Below are 18,366 nucleotides of genomic sequence, written 5' to 3' on the forward strand. Positions count from 1 at the left end.
TTTCTGCTGCTGTAGTCTAGCCATTCCAGGAGAATATAGCTAAGACTAGCGACTGTACAGTGCAGTGTATAGCATACAAGCATAAACACAAATGAACACTTCAGTACGTGCAATACAAGCAGCCTAGAAAGCCTGTGCCTTAGCACACCTGCTTTCCTGCTGCTGATGTGTCGCTCTCCAAGCGGGCATATAGCGACCTATGCAGTTAAAATACACATGTACACACTGCAGTATATATTGGGGTCAGCACTATGTGTGCCGCTTACCGCCCGCCTATAAGCGGGTGTATGGTCGCCACCGTCCTGCCTGGTTGCCGAAAGTCCGAGCTCGGACTGCAGTAATGGCTGCCGGCGTCTTCCCCAGCTCGTGTGAGGAGGGGCGGGCCGTGGGCGTGCCCCAAGTCAGAGCGGGAATCCGGCGTCCGACAGTGTGCAGTGAGAGGGCTGGAGCATGTAAATAAGGCTCCAGCCCTCGGCGCTGCTGATTGCTCAGCGTCTGTCCCCTTCCCTGAGTGACAGGGAGGGGGCGGGAACGAAGCGGCACTAGGCCGCAGAAGCCGGGGACTGGATTTATAAGCGCCGCCGCCGTAAAAGCGCGGTCGGCGCCCAGTCCCCGGCGAACTACAAGTCCCAGCCGCGCCGCCGCTCCCGGAGCGTCCGGCGCGGTAGTTCCCAATACACAAAGTCACTCAGCAAAGCTGCAGTGACTGTAACCCTTTACTGTCCCCGGCGCACTAGCACACCCAGCAAGTCTGGAGTGTGCTGTGCCTGTGTGTACGGGGACACAGAGTACCTGTAATGGTGCAGGGCCATGTCCCTGAACGGTACTCCAGCTCCGTATCCAGCAGGTTCAAATGGGTCTGTGGATGGAGCCCGGCGTCAGAGCTTTGAGGCCGGCAGGATCCCACTTCCTCAGAGCCCCCCAGGGGGATGTGGAAGGAAAGCAGCATGTGGGCTCCAGCCTCCGTACCAGCAATAGGTACCTCAACCTTACAACACCATCAACGGGTGAGAAGGGAGCATGCTGGGGGCCCTATATGGGCCCTCTTTTCTTCCATCCGAAATAGTCAGCAGCTACTGCTGACTAAAATCTGTGGAGCTATGCATGGATGTCTGACCTCCTTCGCACAAAGCTTGAAAACTGGAGAACCCGTGATACCACAGGGGGGTATAGCCAGAAGGGGAGGGGCCTTGCACTTTTTAGTGTAGTGCTTTGTGTGGCCTCCGGAGGCAGTAGCTATACCCCAATCGTCTGGGTCTCCCAATAGAGCGCTGAAGAAAGATGCAGTATAAGTATCACATATTTAATGTTAGCGTATATCTTAATGCACAGTGTCATGAACACTATGGCCTCCATATAGCAGTCACAGCAGCTTGCACCTGTTCACACTTGCTGGTTTCTTTTCATTCTTAGGATGTCAGTTTCTTTTGTAGGGTAAATAACTGTTGTTTGTTACATTGTGTAGAAAAGTGTTGCGGTTCACTTTTCTTAAAGTGTAAAACCTCTTAGTATTTCCCCATTTGCAGTAAATTCACCACACAAATTAGATACAATGGGGACAATGATTGAATGATAGAAATACATAATCAACAGTGGGTCTTTATGTAGTTTAATAGTGCTGTGTGGTATATGGCACAATCACTGCAGGCAAGTCCATAAAGACCACAGGAAGCCCCAGAGCAGGACTCCAAAGGGAAGCCATGCTGCTTTACATTGATCATATGCCGTTTGTCGTTTGGGCACACAACACCGCGTACAGCGACTGGTTTATTAAACTGTCTAAATTCAGACCTTGTGCACCAACTCTAAAACTGGCATCACATAAACAGTGTGTATGTAAGGAAAACCTGGACTCCGCCACATGCAGCCACTGTGCAAGCCTGTCTTTCCCCTAAGACTGGACTACCTGTGCTTCCAACTCCCCTGCACCCATGGCCACAGCTCTGTCACAGAGACATTGCACAGGCTGCCCCTCCTAAGACTGGACTACCTGTGCTTCCAACTCCCCTGCACCCATGGTCACAGCTCTGTCACAGAGACATTGCACAGGCTGCCCCTCCTAAGACTGGACTACCTGTGCTGCCAACTGCCCTGCACCCATGGTCACAGCTCTGTAACATACAGACATTGCACAGGCTGCCCCTCCTAAGACTGGACTACCTGTGCTTCCAACTCCCCTGCACCCCTGGTCACAGCTCTGTCACAGAGACATTGCACAGGCTGCCCCTCCTAAGACTGGACTACCTGTGCTTCCAACTCCCCTGCACCGATGGCCACAGCTCTGTCACATACAGACACTGCACAGGCTGCCCCTCCTAAGACTGGACTACCTGTGCTTCCAACTCCCCTGCACCCATGGTCACAGCTCTGTCACATACAGACACTGCACAGGCTGCCCCTCCTAAGACTGGACTACCTGTGCTGCCAACTGCCCTGCACCCATGGTCACAGCTCTGTCACATACAGACATTGCACAGGCTGCCCCTCCTAAGACTGGACTACCTGTGCTTCCAACTCCCCTGCACCCATGGTCACAGCTCTGTCACATACAGACACTGCACAGGCTGCCCCTCCTAAGACTGGACTACCTGTGCTTCCAACTCCCCTGCACCCATGGTCACAGCTCTGTAACATACAGACATTGCACAGGCTGCCCCTCCTAAGACTGGACTACCTGTGCTTCCAACTCCCCTGCACCCCTGGTCACAGCTCTGTCACAGAGACATTGCACAGGCTGCCCCTCCGAAGACTGGACTACCTGTGCTGCCAACTCCCCTGCACCCATGGTCACAGCTCTGTCACATACAGACACTGCACTGGCTGCACCTCCTAAGACTGGACTACCTGTGCTGCCAACTGCCCTGCACCCATGGGCACAGCTCTGTCACATACAGACGTAGCACAGGCTGCCCCTCCGAAGACTGGACTACCTGTGCTGCCAACTGCCCTGCACCCATGGTCACAGCTCTGTAACATACAGACATTGCACAGGCTGCCCCTCCGAAGACTGGACTACCTGTGCTTCCAACTCCCCTGCACCCATGGTCACAGCTCTGTCACAGAGACATTGCACAGGCTGCCCCTCCGAAGACTGGACTACTTGTGCTGCCAACTCCCCTGCACCCATGGGCACAGCTCTGTCACAGAGACACTGCACTGGCTGCCCCCTCCTAAGACTGGACTACCTGTGCTGCCAACTGCCCTGCACCCCTGGTCACAGCTCTGTCACATACAGACGTAGCACAGGCTGCCCCTCCGAAGACTGGACTACCTGTGCTTCCAACTCCCCTGCACCCATGGTCACAGCTCTGTCACAGAGACATTGCACAGGCTGCCCCTCCGAAGACTGGACTACTTGTGCTGCCAACTCCCCTGCACCCATGGGCACAGCTCTGTCACAGAGACACTGCACTGGCTGCCCCCTCCTAAGACTGGACTACCTGTGCTGCCAACTGCCCTGCACCCCTGGTCACAGCTCTGTCACATACAGACGTAGCACAGGCTGCCCCTCCGAAGACTGGACTACCTGTGCTGCCAACTCCCCTGCACCCATGGTCACAGCTCTGTCACATACAGACATTGCACAGGCTGCCCCTCCTAAGACTGGACTACCTGTGCTGCCAACTCCCCTGCACCCATGGTCACAGCTCTGTAACATACAGACGTAGCACAGGCTGCCCCTCCGAAGACTGGACTACCTGTGCTTCCAACTCCCCTGCACCCATGGTCACAGCTCTGTCACAGAGACATTGCACAGGCTGCCCCTCCGAAGACTGGACTACCTGTGCTGCCAACTCCCCTGCACCCATGGGCACAGCTCTGTCACAGAGACACTGCACTGGCTGCCCCCTCCTAAGACTGGACTACCTGTGCTGCCAACTCCCCTGCACCCATGGGCACAGCTCTGTCAGCATGACACAAAGGTTGCGGCTAAATCCCAGTGCCACCGCCTACAACACAATCAGCAAGACTGCATTTTTCCGGATCACCTGACCAATGCAGCTGCCCCGCCCAGAATACTTACACGTGACTGAGCACATGTTCGTGACGTCATCACAGATTCTTGAGCTCACCAATAGCTGGATTGCTAACGGTCTCGTGACTTAATCACATGATCATTGCAGCAGCAGCGGTGCTTTACTTTCAGCTGGGCTAAGATCGTCCTGTGAAGATGGAGTCGGCTCTGGAGCAGCACCTGGAGGAGACGTGAGTGGCCCTGACTCTGCTTAGCGCTGTAATGGCGGACGGCGTGCACCGAGAGCTCACTCCCAGGCTGTATAACTAGATGAGAGTAGCTGCGGATTGCCTCCCTGGCAGATTAATCAATGTCTTAGTGGTGAAATTCAGTCACCGGTTCGGAGGAGGTTACAGCGCCCCTATCCCCGGTCTGGGCAGCCCTGGAGCACGCAGTTTATTAATATATTATTGTCAGACGTGTCCTCTAATGTCCCCTGAAGGGCTCCAGCCCGTCCTCCCTGTGAGACCCCTCAGCGCTGGGGTAGATCGGATAGCGGCTGCAGAGAGTTGTGGGACCCCCTCTGTACATGGTGGGACCCCCTCTGTACATGGTGGGACCCCCTCTGTACATGGCGGGACCCCCTCTGTGCATGGCGGGACCCCCTCTGTGCGTGGCGGGACCCCCTCTGTGCGTGGCGGGACCCCCTCTGTGCGTGGCGGGACCCCCTCTGTGCGTGGCGGGACCCCCTCTGTGCGTGGCGGGACCCCCTCTGTGCGTGGCGGGACCCCCTCTGTGCGTGGCGGGACCCCCTCTGTGCGTGGCGGGACCCCCTCTGTGCGTGGCGGGACCCCCTCTGTGCGTGGCGGGACCCCCTCTGTGCGTGGCGGGACCCCCTCTGTGCGTGGCGGGACCCCCTCTGTGCGTGGCGGGACCCCCCCTGTGCGTGGCGGGACCCCCCCTGTGCGTGGCGGGACCCCCCCTGTGCGTGGCGGGACCCCCCCTGTGCGTGGCGGGACCCCCCCTGTGCGTGGCGGGACCCCCCCTGTGCGTGGCGGGACCCCCCCTGTGCGTGGCGGGACCCCCCCTGTGCGTGGCGGGACCCCCCCTGTGCGTGGCGGGACCCCCCCTGTGCGTGGCGGGACCCCCCCTGTGCGTGGCGGGACCCCCCCTGTGCGTGGCGGCCCCCCACAGCCTGGGAGTTCTGGCTGACTTCCTGCCTTTCAGTGCACAATATGGACACTTCTGAGCAGGTTTAACAATGGAAAGCTCCGGTCTGTGGCTGCCCACGCCTTTATTCCATAAATTGGTGCTAGGTAGAGCGGTCGGAGCGATTCTCTGTCCTCTGGCCAGTTATGTAGTCTCTGGCTGCTGGATAGGAGGATGGTGAATCTCTTGCCCTCCGAACCCTGGCATGGCTATAGATTATCTCCCGGGCTGGCACAAGCATGACAGCAGCAGGTATTTCTGTACAGCTCTCACACTCGGGTCAGGAGGGAGCCGTTCAGTCCGGTCATTGCAGTGCAATCGTCCTCCGTGTTATATGGCCGTCTGACTGCGCCTTAACACCTATAGCTTATTAGAATGCTTTTGGGTCATACCTGTGAATTAGGGAAAGAGAATAAACCCCGGTGTTACCCTCCATAGGTGTAGCAATGACTCTTCATGTTCACTGAGATGTCATCGCTGCAGCCTGTCAAAAAGGACAGGGGCTGTGGTGGACCTGGGGAGGATGAGTAACTCAGATGTTATCATTTATTCTTCATGTTTGTCCATCTTGTACGTCCAGCTATGTCCATAAACAGTTATTGAATGGAACTCCATTAAAGAAGCCTCCCAGTAACTTTGTTATTCATTAAATGTGTGTAAGTGCATGTATTGTAGTGTGAGTGTATTATATACTCTCCTACTGCCGCTGTCTCCGATGTCCAGCGCCGGTCGTCTTCTGTCAGTGACACCACCCTCTCTGCACACTCCTCGAGGTCACGCTGTGGTTTTTGTGACCTCAAAGTCCCTTTCACTATGTAAGTCTATGGAGCGTCCGAACGAGACAGCATAGACTAGCATTGTAAAAGAGACATCTGGCTTATACATAGGGAGCCGGCTATTGTGGGGACCTCACTCAGAAGAAGAGAAGAACAGCGCAGGACACCGGAGAGAGGGGCTGTAGGTAAGTATTCTATCACACACACTACATTACATGCACATATACACACATTTAATAAATAAGCAACTTAATGGGAGGCTTCTTTAAGATCTGTGATTTACAGTATATTTACTTTATTTTGTTCATTTACATTTGGGTTCATGTCTTTAATTCCAGGATGAAAATCCCATCCATTGTTGGAGTTCTGTGCACAGATTCTCAAGGACTGAACTTGGGGTGTAAGTCTATTCTGTACTGTCTTACTATATTCATCAAAGCAGCGATCAGGAAAATCTATTAATCCTATGCTTGTCATTCCTTCATGTGGCCACTTCTCAGGGGATTTTATATTGGTCAGAGACAAAAGTCTGAACTAGACCAGTGTTCCCTCAACCTGTGGCTATCCAGCTGTGAGCCAGTCCCATGTCTGAACTAGACCAGTGTTCCCTCAACCTGTGGCTATCCAGCTGTGAGCCAGTCCCATGTCTGAACTAGACCAGTGTTCCCCAACCTGTGGCTATCCAGCTGTGAGCCAGTTCCATGTCTGAACTAGACCAGTGTTCCCTCAACCTGTGGCTATCCTGCTGTGAGCCAGTCCAATGTCTGAACTAGACCAGTGTTCCCCAACCTGTGGCTATCCAGCTGTGAGCCAGTTCCATGTCTGAACTAGACCAGTGTTCCCCAACCTGTGGCTATCCAGCTGTGAGCCAGTCCATGTCTGAACTAGACCAGTGTTCCCCCAACCTGTGGCTATCCAGCTGTGAGCCAGTCCATGTCTGAACTAGACCAGTGTTCCCCAACCTGTGGCTATCCAGCTGTGAGCCAGTCCCATGTCTGAACTAGACCAGTGTTCCCCAACCTGTGGCTATCCAGCTGTGAGCCAGTCCCATGTCTGAACTAGACCTGTGTTCCCCAACCTGTGGCTATACAACTGTGAGCCAGTCCATATCTGAACTAGACCAGTGTTCCCCAACCTGTGGCTATCCAGCTGTGAGCCAGTCCCATGTCTGAACTAGACCTGTGTTCCCCAACCTGTGGCTATCCAGCTGTGAGCCAGTCCCATGTCTGAACTAGACCTGTGTTCCCCAACCTGTGGCTATACAACTGTGAGCCAGTCCATATCTGAACTAGACCAGTGTTCCCCAACCTGTGGCTATCCAGCTGTGAGCCAGTCCCATGTCTGAACTAGACCTGTGTTCCCCAACCTGTGGCTATCCAGCTGTGAGCCAGTCCCATGTCTGAACTAGACCAGTGTTCCCCAACCTGTGGCTATCCAGCTGTGAGCCAGTCCATGTCTGAACTAGACCAGTGTTCCCCCAACCTGTGGCTATCCAGCTGTGAGCCAGTCCATGTCTGAACTAGACCAGTGTTCCCCAACCTGTGGCTATCCAGCTGTGAGCCAGTCCCATGTCTGAACTAGACCAGTGTTCCCCAACCTGTGGCTATCCAGCTGTGAGCCAGTCCCATGTCTGAACTAGACCTGTGTTCCCCAACCTGTGGCTATACAACTGTGAGCCAGTCCATATCTGAACTAGACCAGTGTTCCCCAACCTGTGGCTATCCAGCTGTGAGCCAGTCCCATGTCTGAACTAGACCTGTGTTCCCCAACCTGTGGCTATCCAGCTGTGAGCCAGTCCCATGTCTGAACTAGACCTGTGTTCCCCAACCTGTGGCTATACAACTGTGAGCCAGTCCATATCTGAACTAGACCAGTGTTCCCCAACCTGTGGCTATCCAGCTGTGAGCCAGTCCCATGTCTGAACTAGACCTGTGTTCCCCAACCTGTGGCTATCCAGCTGTGAGCCAGTCCATGTCTGAACTAGACCAGTGTTCCCCAACCTGTGGCTATCCAGCTGTGAGCCAGTCCATGTCTGAACTAGGCCAGTGTTCCCCAACCTGTGGCTATCCAGCTGTGAGCCAGTCCATGTCTGAACTGGACCAGTGTTCCCCAACCTGTGGCTATCCAGCTGTGAGCCAGTCCATGTCTGAACTAGACCAGTGTTCCCCAACCTGTGGCTATCCTGCTGTGAGCCAGTCCATGTCTGAACTAGGCCAGTGTTCCCCAACCTGTGGCTATCCAGCTGTGAGCCAGTCCATGTCTGAACTAGACCAGTGTTCCCCAACCTGTGGCTATCCTGCCGTGAGCCAGTCCATGTCTGAACTAGGCCAGTGTTCCCCAACCTGTGGCTATCCAGCTGTGAGCCAGTCCATGTCTGAACTGGACCAGTGTTCCCCAACCTGTGGCTATCCAGCTGTGAGCCAGTCCATGTCTGAACTAGACCAGTGTTCCCCAACCTGTGGCTATCCTGCCGTGAGCCAGTCCATGTCTGGACTAGACCAATGTTCCCCAACCTGTGGCTATCCAGCTGTGAGCCAGTTCAAGCCTTCATGGAAATAATTCTATGTGATCAGTCAGGATCTTTGCCAGTACATGTAATAGTATCCTGTTTTCTTTTAGGCTGTGGAAGTCTCTCGGATGAGCATGCTGGTGTTATCTCCATTCTCCCCCAACAGGCAGCCAAGCTTACCACAGACCCTACTGATGTGCCAGTTGTGTGCCTGGAATCTGACAGCGGGTAGGATAATTGCTTCTTTGTATGGGTCTTCCACTTCACTTAAATGTAAACTTTAAAGAACCTGTCAGGTCCCCTAACTGTTCAAAACCGCCAATATAATTTGATAACATTATAATAAAGCCTTTGAGGTTCCAATCTAACATTTCTGTTTTAAGCACTTTTATTCTGCAACTTGCCATATGGAAATGAGCAAAAGTCCAGCGGGTGTCTCTTCCCCCAGACTATCCCTGCCTCGGATCCTTCCGGACTGGGCAATTTTTACTCTTGTCCTACAGTTGTTCCAAGAGTCATTAATTTTTCTGTCCACATAGATGTATGAGGTCTTGTTTTATTTTTTTGTTAAAGTAAGTTCTAGTTTTAAGGGACATCATCGTGGGCGGCTAGGTGGCTCAGTGGTTAGCACTGCAGTCATGCAGCGCTGGGGTCCTGGGTCAAATCCCACCAAGACAACATCTGCAAGGAGTTTGTATGTTCTCCCCATGTGTTTGCGTGGGTTTGCTCCGGGTTCTCTGGTTTCCTCCCACACTCCAAAGACATACAGATAGGGACTCTAGATTCTGAGCCCCAATGGGGACAGTGTTGCCAATGTATGTAAAACGCTGTGGAATTAATAGCGATATATATATATATATATATATATATATACATACATACATACATACATACATACATACATACATACATACATACATACATACATACATACATAGTGCCTACAAGTAGTATTCAACCCCCTGCAGATTTAGCAGGTTTACACATTCGGAATTAACTTGGCATTGTGACATTTGGACTGTAGATCAGCCTGGAAGTGTGAAATGCACTGCAGGAAAAAAGAATGTTATTTCTTTTTTTTTTTTAAATTGTGAAAAGTTTATTCAGAGGGTCATTTATTATTCAACCCCTCGAACCACCAGAATTCGGTTTGGTTCCCCTAAAGTATTAAGAAGTATTTCAGGCACAAAGAACAATGAGCTTCACATGTTTGGATTAATTATCTCTTTTTCCAGCCTTTTCTGACTAATTAAGACTCTCCCCAAACTTGTGAACAGCACTCAAACTTGGTCAACATGGGAAGGACAAAGGAGCATTCCAAGGCCATCAGAGACAAGATCGTGGAGGGTCACAAGGCTGGCAAGGGGTACAAAACCCTTTCCAAGGAGTTGGGCCTACCTGTCTCCACTGTTGGGAGCATCATCCGGAAGTGGAAGGCTTATGGAACTACTGTTAGCCTTCCACGGCCTGGACAGCCTTTGAAGGTTTCCACCCGTGCCGAAGCCAGGCTTGTCCGAAGAGTCAAGGCTAACCCAAGGACAACAAGGAAGGAGCTCCGGGAAGATCTCATGGCAGTGGGGACATTGGTTTCAGTCAATACCATAAGTAACGTACTCCACCGCAATGGTCTATGTTCCAGACGAGCCCGTAAGGTACCTTTTTACTTTCAAAGCGTCATGTCAAGGCTCGTCTACAGTTTGCTCATGATCACTTGGAGGACTCTGAGACAGACTGGTTCAAGGTTCTCTGGTCTTATGAGACCAAGATCGAGATCTTTGGTGCCAACCACACACGTGACGTTTGGAGACTGGATGGCACTGCATACGACCCCAAGAATACCATCCCTACAGTCAAGCATGGTGGTGGCAGCATCATGCTGTGGGGCTGTTTCTCAGCCAAGGGGCCTGGCCATCTGGTCCGCATCCATAGGAAGATGGATAGCACGGCCTACCTGGAGATTTTGGCCAAGAACCTCCGCTCCTCCATCAAGGATCTTAAGATGGGTTGTCATTTCATCTTCCAACAAGACAACGACCCAAAGCACACAGCCAAGAAAACCAAGGCCTGGTTCAAGAGGGAAAAAATCAAGGTGTTGCAGTGGCCTAGTCAGTCTCCTGACCTTAACACAATTGAAAACTTGTGGAAGGAGCTCAAGATTAAAATCCACATGAGATACCCAAAGAACCTAGATAACTTGGAGAAGATCTGCATGGAGGAGTGGGCCAAGATAACTCCAGAGACCTGTGCCGGCCTGATCAGGTCTTATAAAAGACGATTATTAGCTGTAATTGCAAACAAGGGTTATTCCACAAAATATTAAACCTAGGGGTTGAATAATAATTGACCCACAGTTTTATGTAGAAAATTTATTAAAATTTAACTGAGCAACATAACTTGTTGGTTTGTAAGATTTATGCATCTGTTAATAAATCCTGCTCTTGTTTGAAGTTTGCAGCCTCTAACTTATTTGCATCTTATCAAACCTGCTAAATCTGCAGGGGGTTGAATACTACTTGTAGGCACTGTATGTGTATATATATAGATAGATAGATATAGATTTTATCATACTAATTTCTACCACTATGGTGTAGACATAGAGCTAAGTAATGTATCATTACGAACACTTTCATATCTCAACTCACGACTGTTATTGTGGGGGGAGGGGAAGAGCTCAGAGCACTGTGAGATGACATTTGGAAGTGTTGGTAATGAGAATTAACTCTGCAGCTGCTGTGTAAAGATTCAGCTGAGCTGCGAAAGGATTCATAGGACCCTGATCCAGCTGCCACATTGGTAGTCTATGACCATCAGACCAGAGCCCTGCCAACCTTCTCCTACCAGCTTGGATCCCCCAAATCATATGTGCAGTGTGCTGGTCCTATTAGTTTGAAGATACGCTAGGGATACCAGCAGTTAGGAAGCAATTGCCATGGCTTTGGTTGATGATCATAGACTACTGACGTGGTCACTGGACAAGGGTCCTGCAATCCTTCATAAAAATCTTTAGTTGTAATGTCACTCCTCCAGCCCATCGACAGATAGCAGGGCAGCATCAAAGGGGGGTAAAGCTCACTTTGCAAGCCTTTGGAATATATATATATATATATATATATATATATATATATATATATATATATATATATATATATATATATATATATATATATATATATATAATGTGTGTCTGAAACCCTTCTAACCACTTCTTAGTGTTTTTCTTTTTTCTCCTCTTGTACCACTCCATTGGGTGATTAATTGCTGAATGCTCCAATACTTATAGTCTTTACTTGGGTATTTGTACCTCATATTCCCATGAAAAAACAAAATCACAAAGAATAAAAGTTGTATAACCACTACAATTTTACTTGGATGACAAAGAATTGATCTCTCGTATTTTTTTTCCTCTACAGAACCATTATGATTCAGAAGCATGACCGCTTGACTGTAGCGATTCACAAAATGACCTCCTAGAAGCTTATCTGTGGAGGAGAAATAGAATGATACACACCACCATCATCTGTGAATCTGGATTTTTATAAGAAAGCCTTTCCCAAACCATTCACATGTCCCGTTATGAATATTTCATAAATGTCAGAAAATCACTTCTTCAGACATCAGCAGTTGACACGTTAAGAACTGACCTCACACCTGCAGTTTTATGCTTGGTCAACAGATCTGTAAAGAGAAAAAAGTCCTGACATCGGTTTCCTTTTTGCTTTTCCATCTGTTATAAGTGAGATGGATGAGTGGCAAAGTGATCACGATAGAGGACATTGCAGAGGAAGATGGATGAACTTTGCTATTGGTTTCAGTTCAATTAATTAGTCTTTGGCAGATAAGTTTTGGTATTTTTTTACTAAAAGTTTGAACCTTAATGGATTATAGTTTTGGTGGACATATTTGTAATGAAGCTTTAATATAATGTATCGAAAAAAATAAACTTTAAAAGAATAAAAATAGTTTACCAGAAAGTGCTCCACTTGCCATTCAATTTATTGATCTACACAGCTTGTAACTGATCACTGCGACTAAACATTTCTGAATACATTTAATTAGCAAATCATAATCGTTTTGTCTAGGGAGGTATAGAAATAAGATTGGCCGTCTATTACATTAACAGAAAATTGTCTTTGAATGTTATGAGCAGGTGCATTAGAAAGTCATTGCTATTACCTGGAGATACCTACATCATGTATTGTCAGTCAAAAAGACAGGGTGGACAGCAGTGTGAGAAGCCTCTTCTTAAATCAACACTCCTGTATTAGATCAGAAAGACAGGGTGGACAGCAGTGTGAGCAGCCGCTTCTTAAATCAACACTCCTGTATTAGATCAGAAAGACAGGGTGGACAGCAGTGTGAGCAGCCGCTTCTTACCTCAGCAGCCCAGGTATTTCCAGAATTAGAACATTGCATAGTTATGGTCAGCAGTGTGACCAGCCGCTTCTTACATCAGCACTCTTAGTATCTCTAGGATTGGACCAGAAAGTCAGGGTGGACAGGTGGACGATCATCCTTTTTTATTATCTCCGCAATCCACGTGTCCGCCAAATTTGCTCAGTAAGATGGTGAACACCAGTGTAAGAGGAATCTTCTTCCCTCAGCATCCCTGGTATCTGTAGTATTAAATCGGAATATGCATTGGGATCACATCTTCCTCAACTTGAAGATACTGTACACGCTTACAGGCACCTGTCTTAACATACAAGGAGTAGATAAGAGGGTATCAGCCATTTTAATTCTATAGTGATGGCTATCTTGTGAAAAACAACTGTGATTTGCGAGTTTAATGTAATTGGGGATTTATTTACAATGACATTTCCTTTTGGTAATAGAAAAAAAATATTTCCGAAGAACCCCTTTAAGCCCCTCTGGTGCTGTTCTGTCATATCATGCTACCCACTGCTATGCAGCTGGGTTGTTGATTTTCCTTGTTGTTTTCACTACATAGACCCCTTAAGGTGTGGATGCATATTGCGAACATTTGGTGCAGCCCTGTTTGGCCCTACCCTTAGAGATGTGCTACGTTGTGACATGTATATTCAGAAATCATAATCTGCCTATAAACATCAGTAATTTTGAGAAGGAAAAGCTGATTAATGAGGGCATTAACCACTTCCTATCGTAGCTCTTCCTTTTCATATTCTAGGGAATGTGTCACTTTCTATAAGGACCTGAAATGCCATGCAGCCTCACTCCCTTTCTCTGACCTCACTCCTTGCTTCTAGCACAGACACCACAGAGGGGGGAGAGCATGGTCAGTAGTGGTTAAATTCAACCCTTATTTGCCTTGACCAGTAGTGACCTCGGCATGTAAGGCGATTGATAGTTCTTTTGCTTTCTTACTCTATTGACTGGTTGCAATAGTAAAGATCAGACACCTAACAACGGCCTTTCTTTAAGGCCTAAAACACACTTCCGCAAAAAAAACGTACGTGTCTCACGGGCCGTTTTTTGGGTCCGTGTTCCGTTTTTTAGGGGCGTTTCTCCGGTACGTATGGCATCCGTGTGATGGCGTATGCGAGCTGTGTGTGCGTGTGGAATTGACATAAAATACGTACGTGTGCCGTCCGTTTTTCCAGATCCGTATTTTCACACAAATAACCTTGTTAGCCCATCATAATGTGCTCCTGGTGTGTTTAATTGGTCAATTAACTACCCAATTTGGTTAGTTTGCTTAAAAAAACACTTAAAAACATGGCTTCTGTGCTCATGCTCACATTATACACACTCCAAAATGTCTGTCTCTAATGAAGCAACCATGTATTTGCTCTGGTTGATATCTAGGAGATTTGGGGTTAGGCGACATATGATTGAAGAAGAGCCACCACTGGAGAGAAGGATGTGGATTCACCCCCTTGTGAAGCTCAGGAAAACACATGGGCATTGTAATATTCTCTATGGCGAAATGCGGAAATTTCCACCAAAATTCCAAGCCTACTGCCATCTCACCATGAATTCATTTGACAACATCCTTGGCCTTGTGTACCATCGTTTGAAGCATCAGGACACCTGTATGCGCCTCAGCATCTCCCCTGAGGAACGACTGTTGGTAACTTTACGGTAGGTGTTGTCATGTATACTCATGCTTTATCTGTTATTTTGAAATACATGTTAAATCTCAAAGGCATAATTTTGTAGAAATTATGTAATTTTAAATTTAGGTATTTGTTGAAAACTTATATAGATCAAATAACCTCATTGTAATCTTAAAATATGATCTTAGCGCTCACATCTACCATTCTATCTCTACCAAAATTAAAGAAACAAGAGTCATAAATCAAACAATCTTGTTTATTAAACAGAAAAGTAATTATTTTTCCAATATGGAAAGTAAATGTCAACACATATTTATTTCCAACAAAAGCAATAAAATAATAGTCATACACAGTATCTCGCCAGTCATTGGATGACACAAATATTAGTTTTGAAAAACAACTTTCATGAATAGTCAAAGTAATGTCATGTTTTTTTTCTATTTCAGTTACCTTGCAACTGGGCAATCCATCAGCAGTCTACATTTAGAATTCTTATTGGGAAGGTCTACTATTGGCAAGATTATCCTGCATACCTGCACTGTGCTATGGGAGACCCTTAGGCATCATGTCATGCAGCAGCCAACAACACAGGAATGGATGCACATTTCAGATGAATTTTTGGAGAAAACAGCTTTCCCTAATTGTATTGGTGCCATTGATGGAAAGCACATTAGAGTGAAGAAACCACCTAACTCTGCATCAAGATATTTTAATTATCATAAGTTTTTTTCTGTAGTTATTTTGGCCATGGTAGATACAAACTACTGCTTTTTATTTGCTGATATTGGGGCCTATGGCAGTGCCTCAGATGCACGCATTTTCAGAAGCTCACGTTTAGCAAGACGATTAATGTCTGATAGTTTAAGTTTGCCTGCACCAAGACCATTGCCTGGTACTAATGGCCCTATTGTTCCTTTTGTCATGGTTGCAGATCAGGGGTTTGCATTGTCTAGGCATTTGATGCGTCCATATCCCAGAAGGGGGCTGGACAGATCAAAAGCCCTATTTAATAGCAAATGGGCCAGAGCACGTTGCTATGTTGAACGTGCCTTTGGCATTTTGGCCTCAAGATGGCGCATTTATCAAACCACCATCCAACTCCAACCAACCACCGTCAAGGCTGTCATTAAAGCTACAGTAGTGTTACATAATTACTGTAGATTACATGAAAGCAATGACGAAGACATTGAGGAGTTGCCAGCTTTAAATGCACCATTTGTAGAGAATGGTAGTGTCAGAACCACTGTGTCCACTTCTGGTCTACAAGTGAGGAATCAGTTTAAAGATTATTTTAGTTTAAATCGCCATAGTCATGTATAAATTTGACATTTTTATAGTTTTTTATCACTTGGTTACATAAGCACAAACACATATGTAATACAAAAGAGAAAATTATCATACATAGGTATAATTTGTCGGTTTTTTTGTTGGTTGGTTGTGTTTGTGGTTCCAATAAGCTATTGTGATTTAACTTTATTGCTATAAAATCAGGAATTTTTGTTTTGCAAGTACGAGTACTAAATGTACATGACTAATAAAAATATGGCAAATTAGATTTGAAAAAATTAGTCCAGATTTTTTATTGAACCTATGTATGTCTGTTACCTTTTGCAAAACACCCTGTATTCTATTAATTTTTTTACAGATTTTTGTCACGGACATTAGCCCATACAAAACACCATACTTTATTATGCAATAATGTCACGCAAACATAATTTGTTTGACACTATTGGAATACAAGTATGGGACCAGACCATATGCAGATACTGCATAGTGTCTGGATTTTTAATAATAAAGGTGTCTGCATGTTAGTGTAGTAGTTTATGTGCGTGCATTTTTTCCCTAAACCCAGTTTATTCTAATGGATGGTCCAAACAACATGTCCAGAGCAAGGCATCATTCTAACAGGCAGGTAATGTTTAGGAAGTGATAGAGTAATTTCTATTGAATTTTTGGAAAGGAAAACACAAATATGACCCCATGCATATAGAGTAAGTAATGTTACATTATGATATGTTTTCCCACCAGCAATACCCTAGAAAACTTACCAAAATGTAAAATAATACATACAATATCACATTATGATTCAACTAAATCCTCTAGGCTACTGATGCTTTCCTGTGTAGTCTCCATTGCATTGACACCTACAGAATATGTTTGCTGCACAACAGTAGATGTTGTAGTGAGTGACTGATCAGTGTTTCCACTAGTAACAGTTGTTGTACTTGGAACAAATAATGAGGCAGTTGTTTGAGCAGATGGAAGACCAAGTGTAGGTGGTGCATATTGATGTGTTGGAAGAGGCTGAGTATGTGTGTATGTGAAGTTAGTTGGGTAAGTCTGATGTTGAAAGTACTGTTGTTGTGGATTATTAGGAACATGGTAGGATGTTGGTTGTTGAAACATTTGAGGTAGTCTAAGAACATTACTAACAATACTAGGATAGTTAACAGAGGTTTGCATTGGTGTCTGTTGGGGTACTTGTGGGACAAATGATGGCTGTTGAGATGGCCTTTGTGTCATTAATGTACCTGTTGGTGTGGGACAATTGTTGGCCTAATTTGTACATCACTTCCCATAGAAGAAGATGGACACTGTATATGTTTTTGTTGCACTACAGGATTTAGTTGAAAATTAGAGTAATGTTCATCAGTTTGGGTTTCCACAGTTTGTTGGGTTGTGTTTGTGTGTGGACCACGTGGATTAGCTCTCCATTGCTCTATCACTTCAAAACAATATATGGGTTCTGGCTCGCGTTGGGTAGCAGATATTAGTGTTATTAAGGACGCCCTCAATCTGTCCTGCCTATCAGGTGCAACCAATGCAAGAGAGGGAGAAAGGGAGCGGCAAAATCTCTCTCCATCACTCTCTGGTATCAGTGAATTCATCATGTGTATAATTCTGGTATCAATGATATCTGGCAGGGAACGTAAATCTTCATAACGCCTATGTCTGCGACCACGGATAGATTGTGCTACTGTGCGCATGGTATTAGTTGATATTCTTGGCTGTGTGCCTGCATGTTGCTGTGGACTACTCTCTGCAAGAACTGGTGAAGGGCCACTTTGTTGCCCTGTAGACTGGCCTGGAATTACATTAGTGGATTGACTTGTTCCCAAACCCAAATCAGAGGACATTTCTTCTGCGTCTGGCTGGCTGGTGTTGGGGATTGTTGGTGGTTGATATGAGGTAGGCTCCATCTCAGAAGCAGAGGTCGCTGTTAATACTGCTGACTGGGCTTCGTCACTATCATCTAGATTATCCTCTGTACTTTGAAGAAAGAAAAAAAAAAAATTAATGTGTGCATTTCCAAAAAAAACCGCCATGTGATGTAATGGTTTAAACTTACTTTGGTACTTCCATAATGGGCATGAGGAAGCTGAGTCTTTCATAATGGACATATTTTTTCTTTTTGGCTGCGGCAGCTGTGGTTGCCACTGGGTTATATTCTCTTCTGAACTGGTCACGTGCTGAGCGCCATCGCCGTTTAACAAGATCCACTGTTTAAAAACAAAAAATTGTATAATAAGGTCACAAATTAAAACAATTGAACAATAAAAAAAACCATTATTCTTGTATTGCAGCAATTTTAAATAAATTGAAACACACATCCATGTGTATGAAAACAACAACCCATGACACTCATATAGTGACATAATAACACAATAAGCATGACAAAGTAAACAAGATCTCCAGTAAAAAGATTAAACCACTGTATAATCATTTATCTCCTTTTTTACTTACAAAAATAAAAAAAAACCTTCAGTAAGCCATGAGAAACAAAATGTCTATAAACCCATGAAGTGCCATATGTTCCTCAAAGATTTTCCATTATACACTACACATTACTGTTACCATTCCAGACATGGTGACACCAAGGGA

At 46.7% G+C, this 18,366-nt stretch overlaps 1 protein-coding gene across 1 annotated transcript; it reads left to right on the plus strand.

The window, feature by feature from the left end:
- Window positions 1-4,099: 4,099 nt before the first annotated feature.
- Window positions 4,100-12,423, plus strand: LAMTOR5 (late endosomal/lysosomal adaptor, MAPK and MTOR activator 5). Its single transcript, XM_075333713.1, has 4 exons — window positions 4,100-4,206; window positions 6,279-6,340; window positions 8,560-8,677; window positions 11,860-12,423. The coding sequence occupies exons 1-4, from the start codon at window positions 4,172-4,174 to the stop codon at window positions 11,918-11,920; spliced, it is 276 nt and encodes a 91-aa protein (XP_075189828.1). The 5' UTR covers window positions 4,100-4,171; the 3' UTR covers window positions 11,921-12,423.
- The last annotated feature ends 5,943 nt before the right edge of the window (window positions 12,424-18,366 follow it).

This window comes from Anomaloglossus baeobatrachus, chromosome 2, assembly GCF_048569485.1.
Source record: "Anomaloglossus baeobatrachus isolate aAnoBae1 chromosome 2, aAnoBae1.hap1, whole genome shotgun sequence".
Taxonomy (NCBI): Eukaryota; Metazoa; Chordata; class Amphibia; order Anura; family Aromobatidae; genus Anomaloglossus; species Anomaloglossus baeobatrachus.

What these genes read in the sequence shown, in the direction of transcription:
- LAMTOR5 (XM_075333713.1), top strand. Translation starts at nt 4,172, where the DNA reads ATGGAGTCGGCTCTGGAGCAGCACCTGGAGGAGAC. An exon ending in GAGCAGCACCTGGAGGAGAC is followed by an intron (nt 4,207 to 6,278) that starts GTGAGTGGCCCT and finishes CTTTAATTCCAG; the next exon opens with GATGAAAATCCCATCCATTG. An exon ending in TCAAGGACTGAACTTGGGGT is followed by an intron (nt 6,341 to 8,559) that starts GTAAGTCTATTC and finishes GTTTTCTTTTAG; the next exon opens with GCTGTGGAAGTCTCTCGGAT.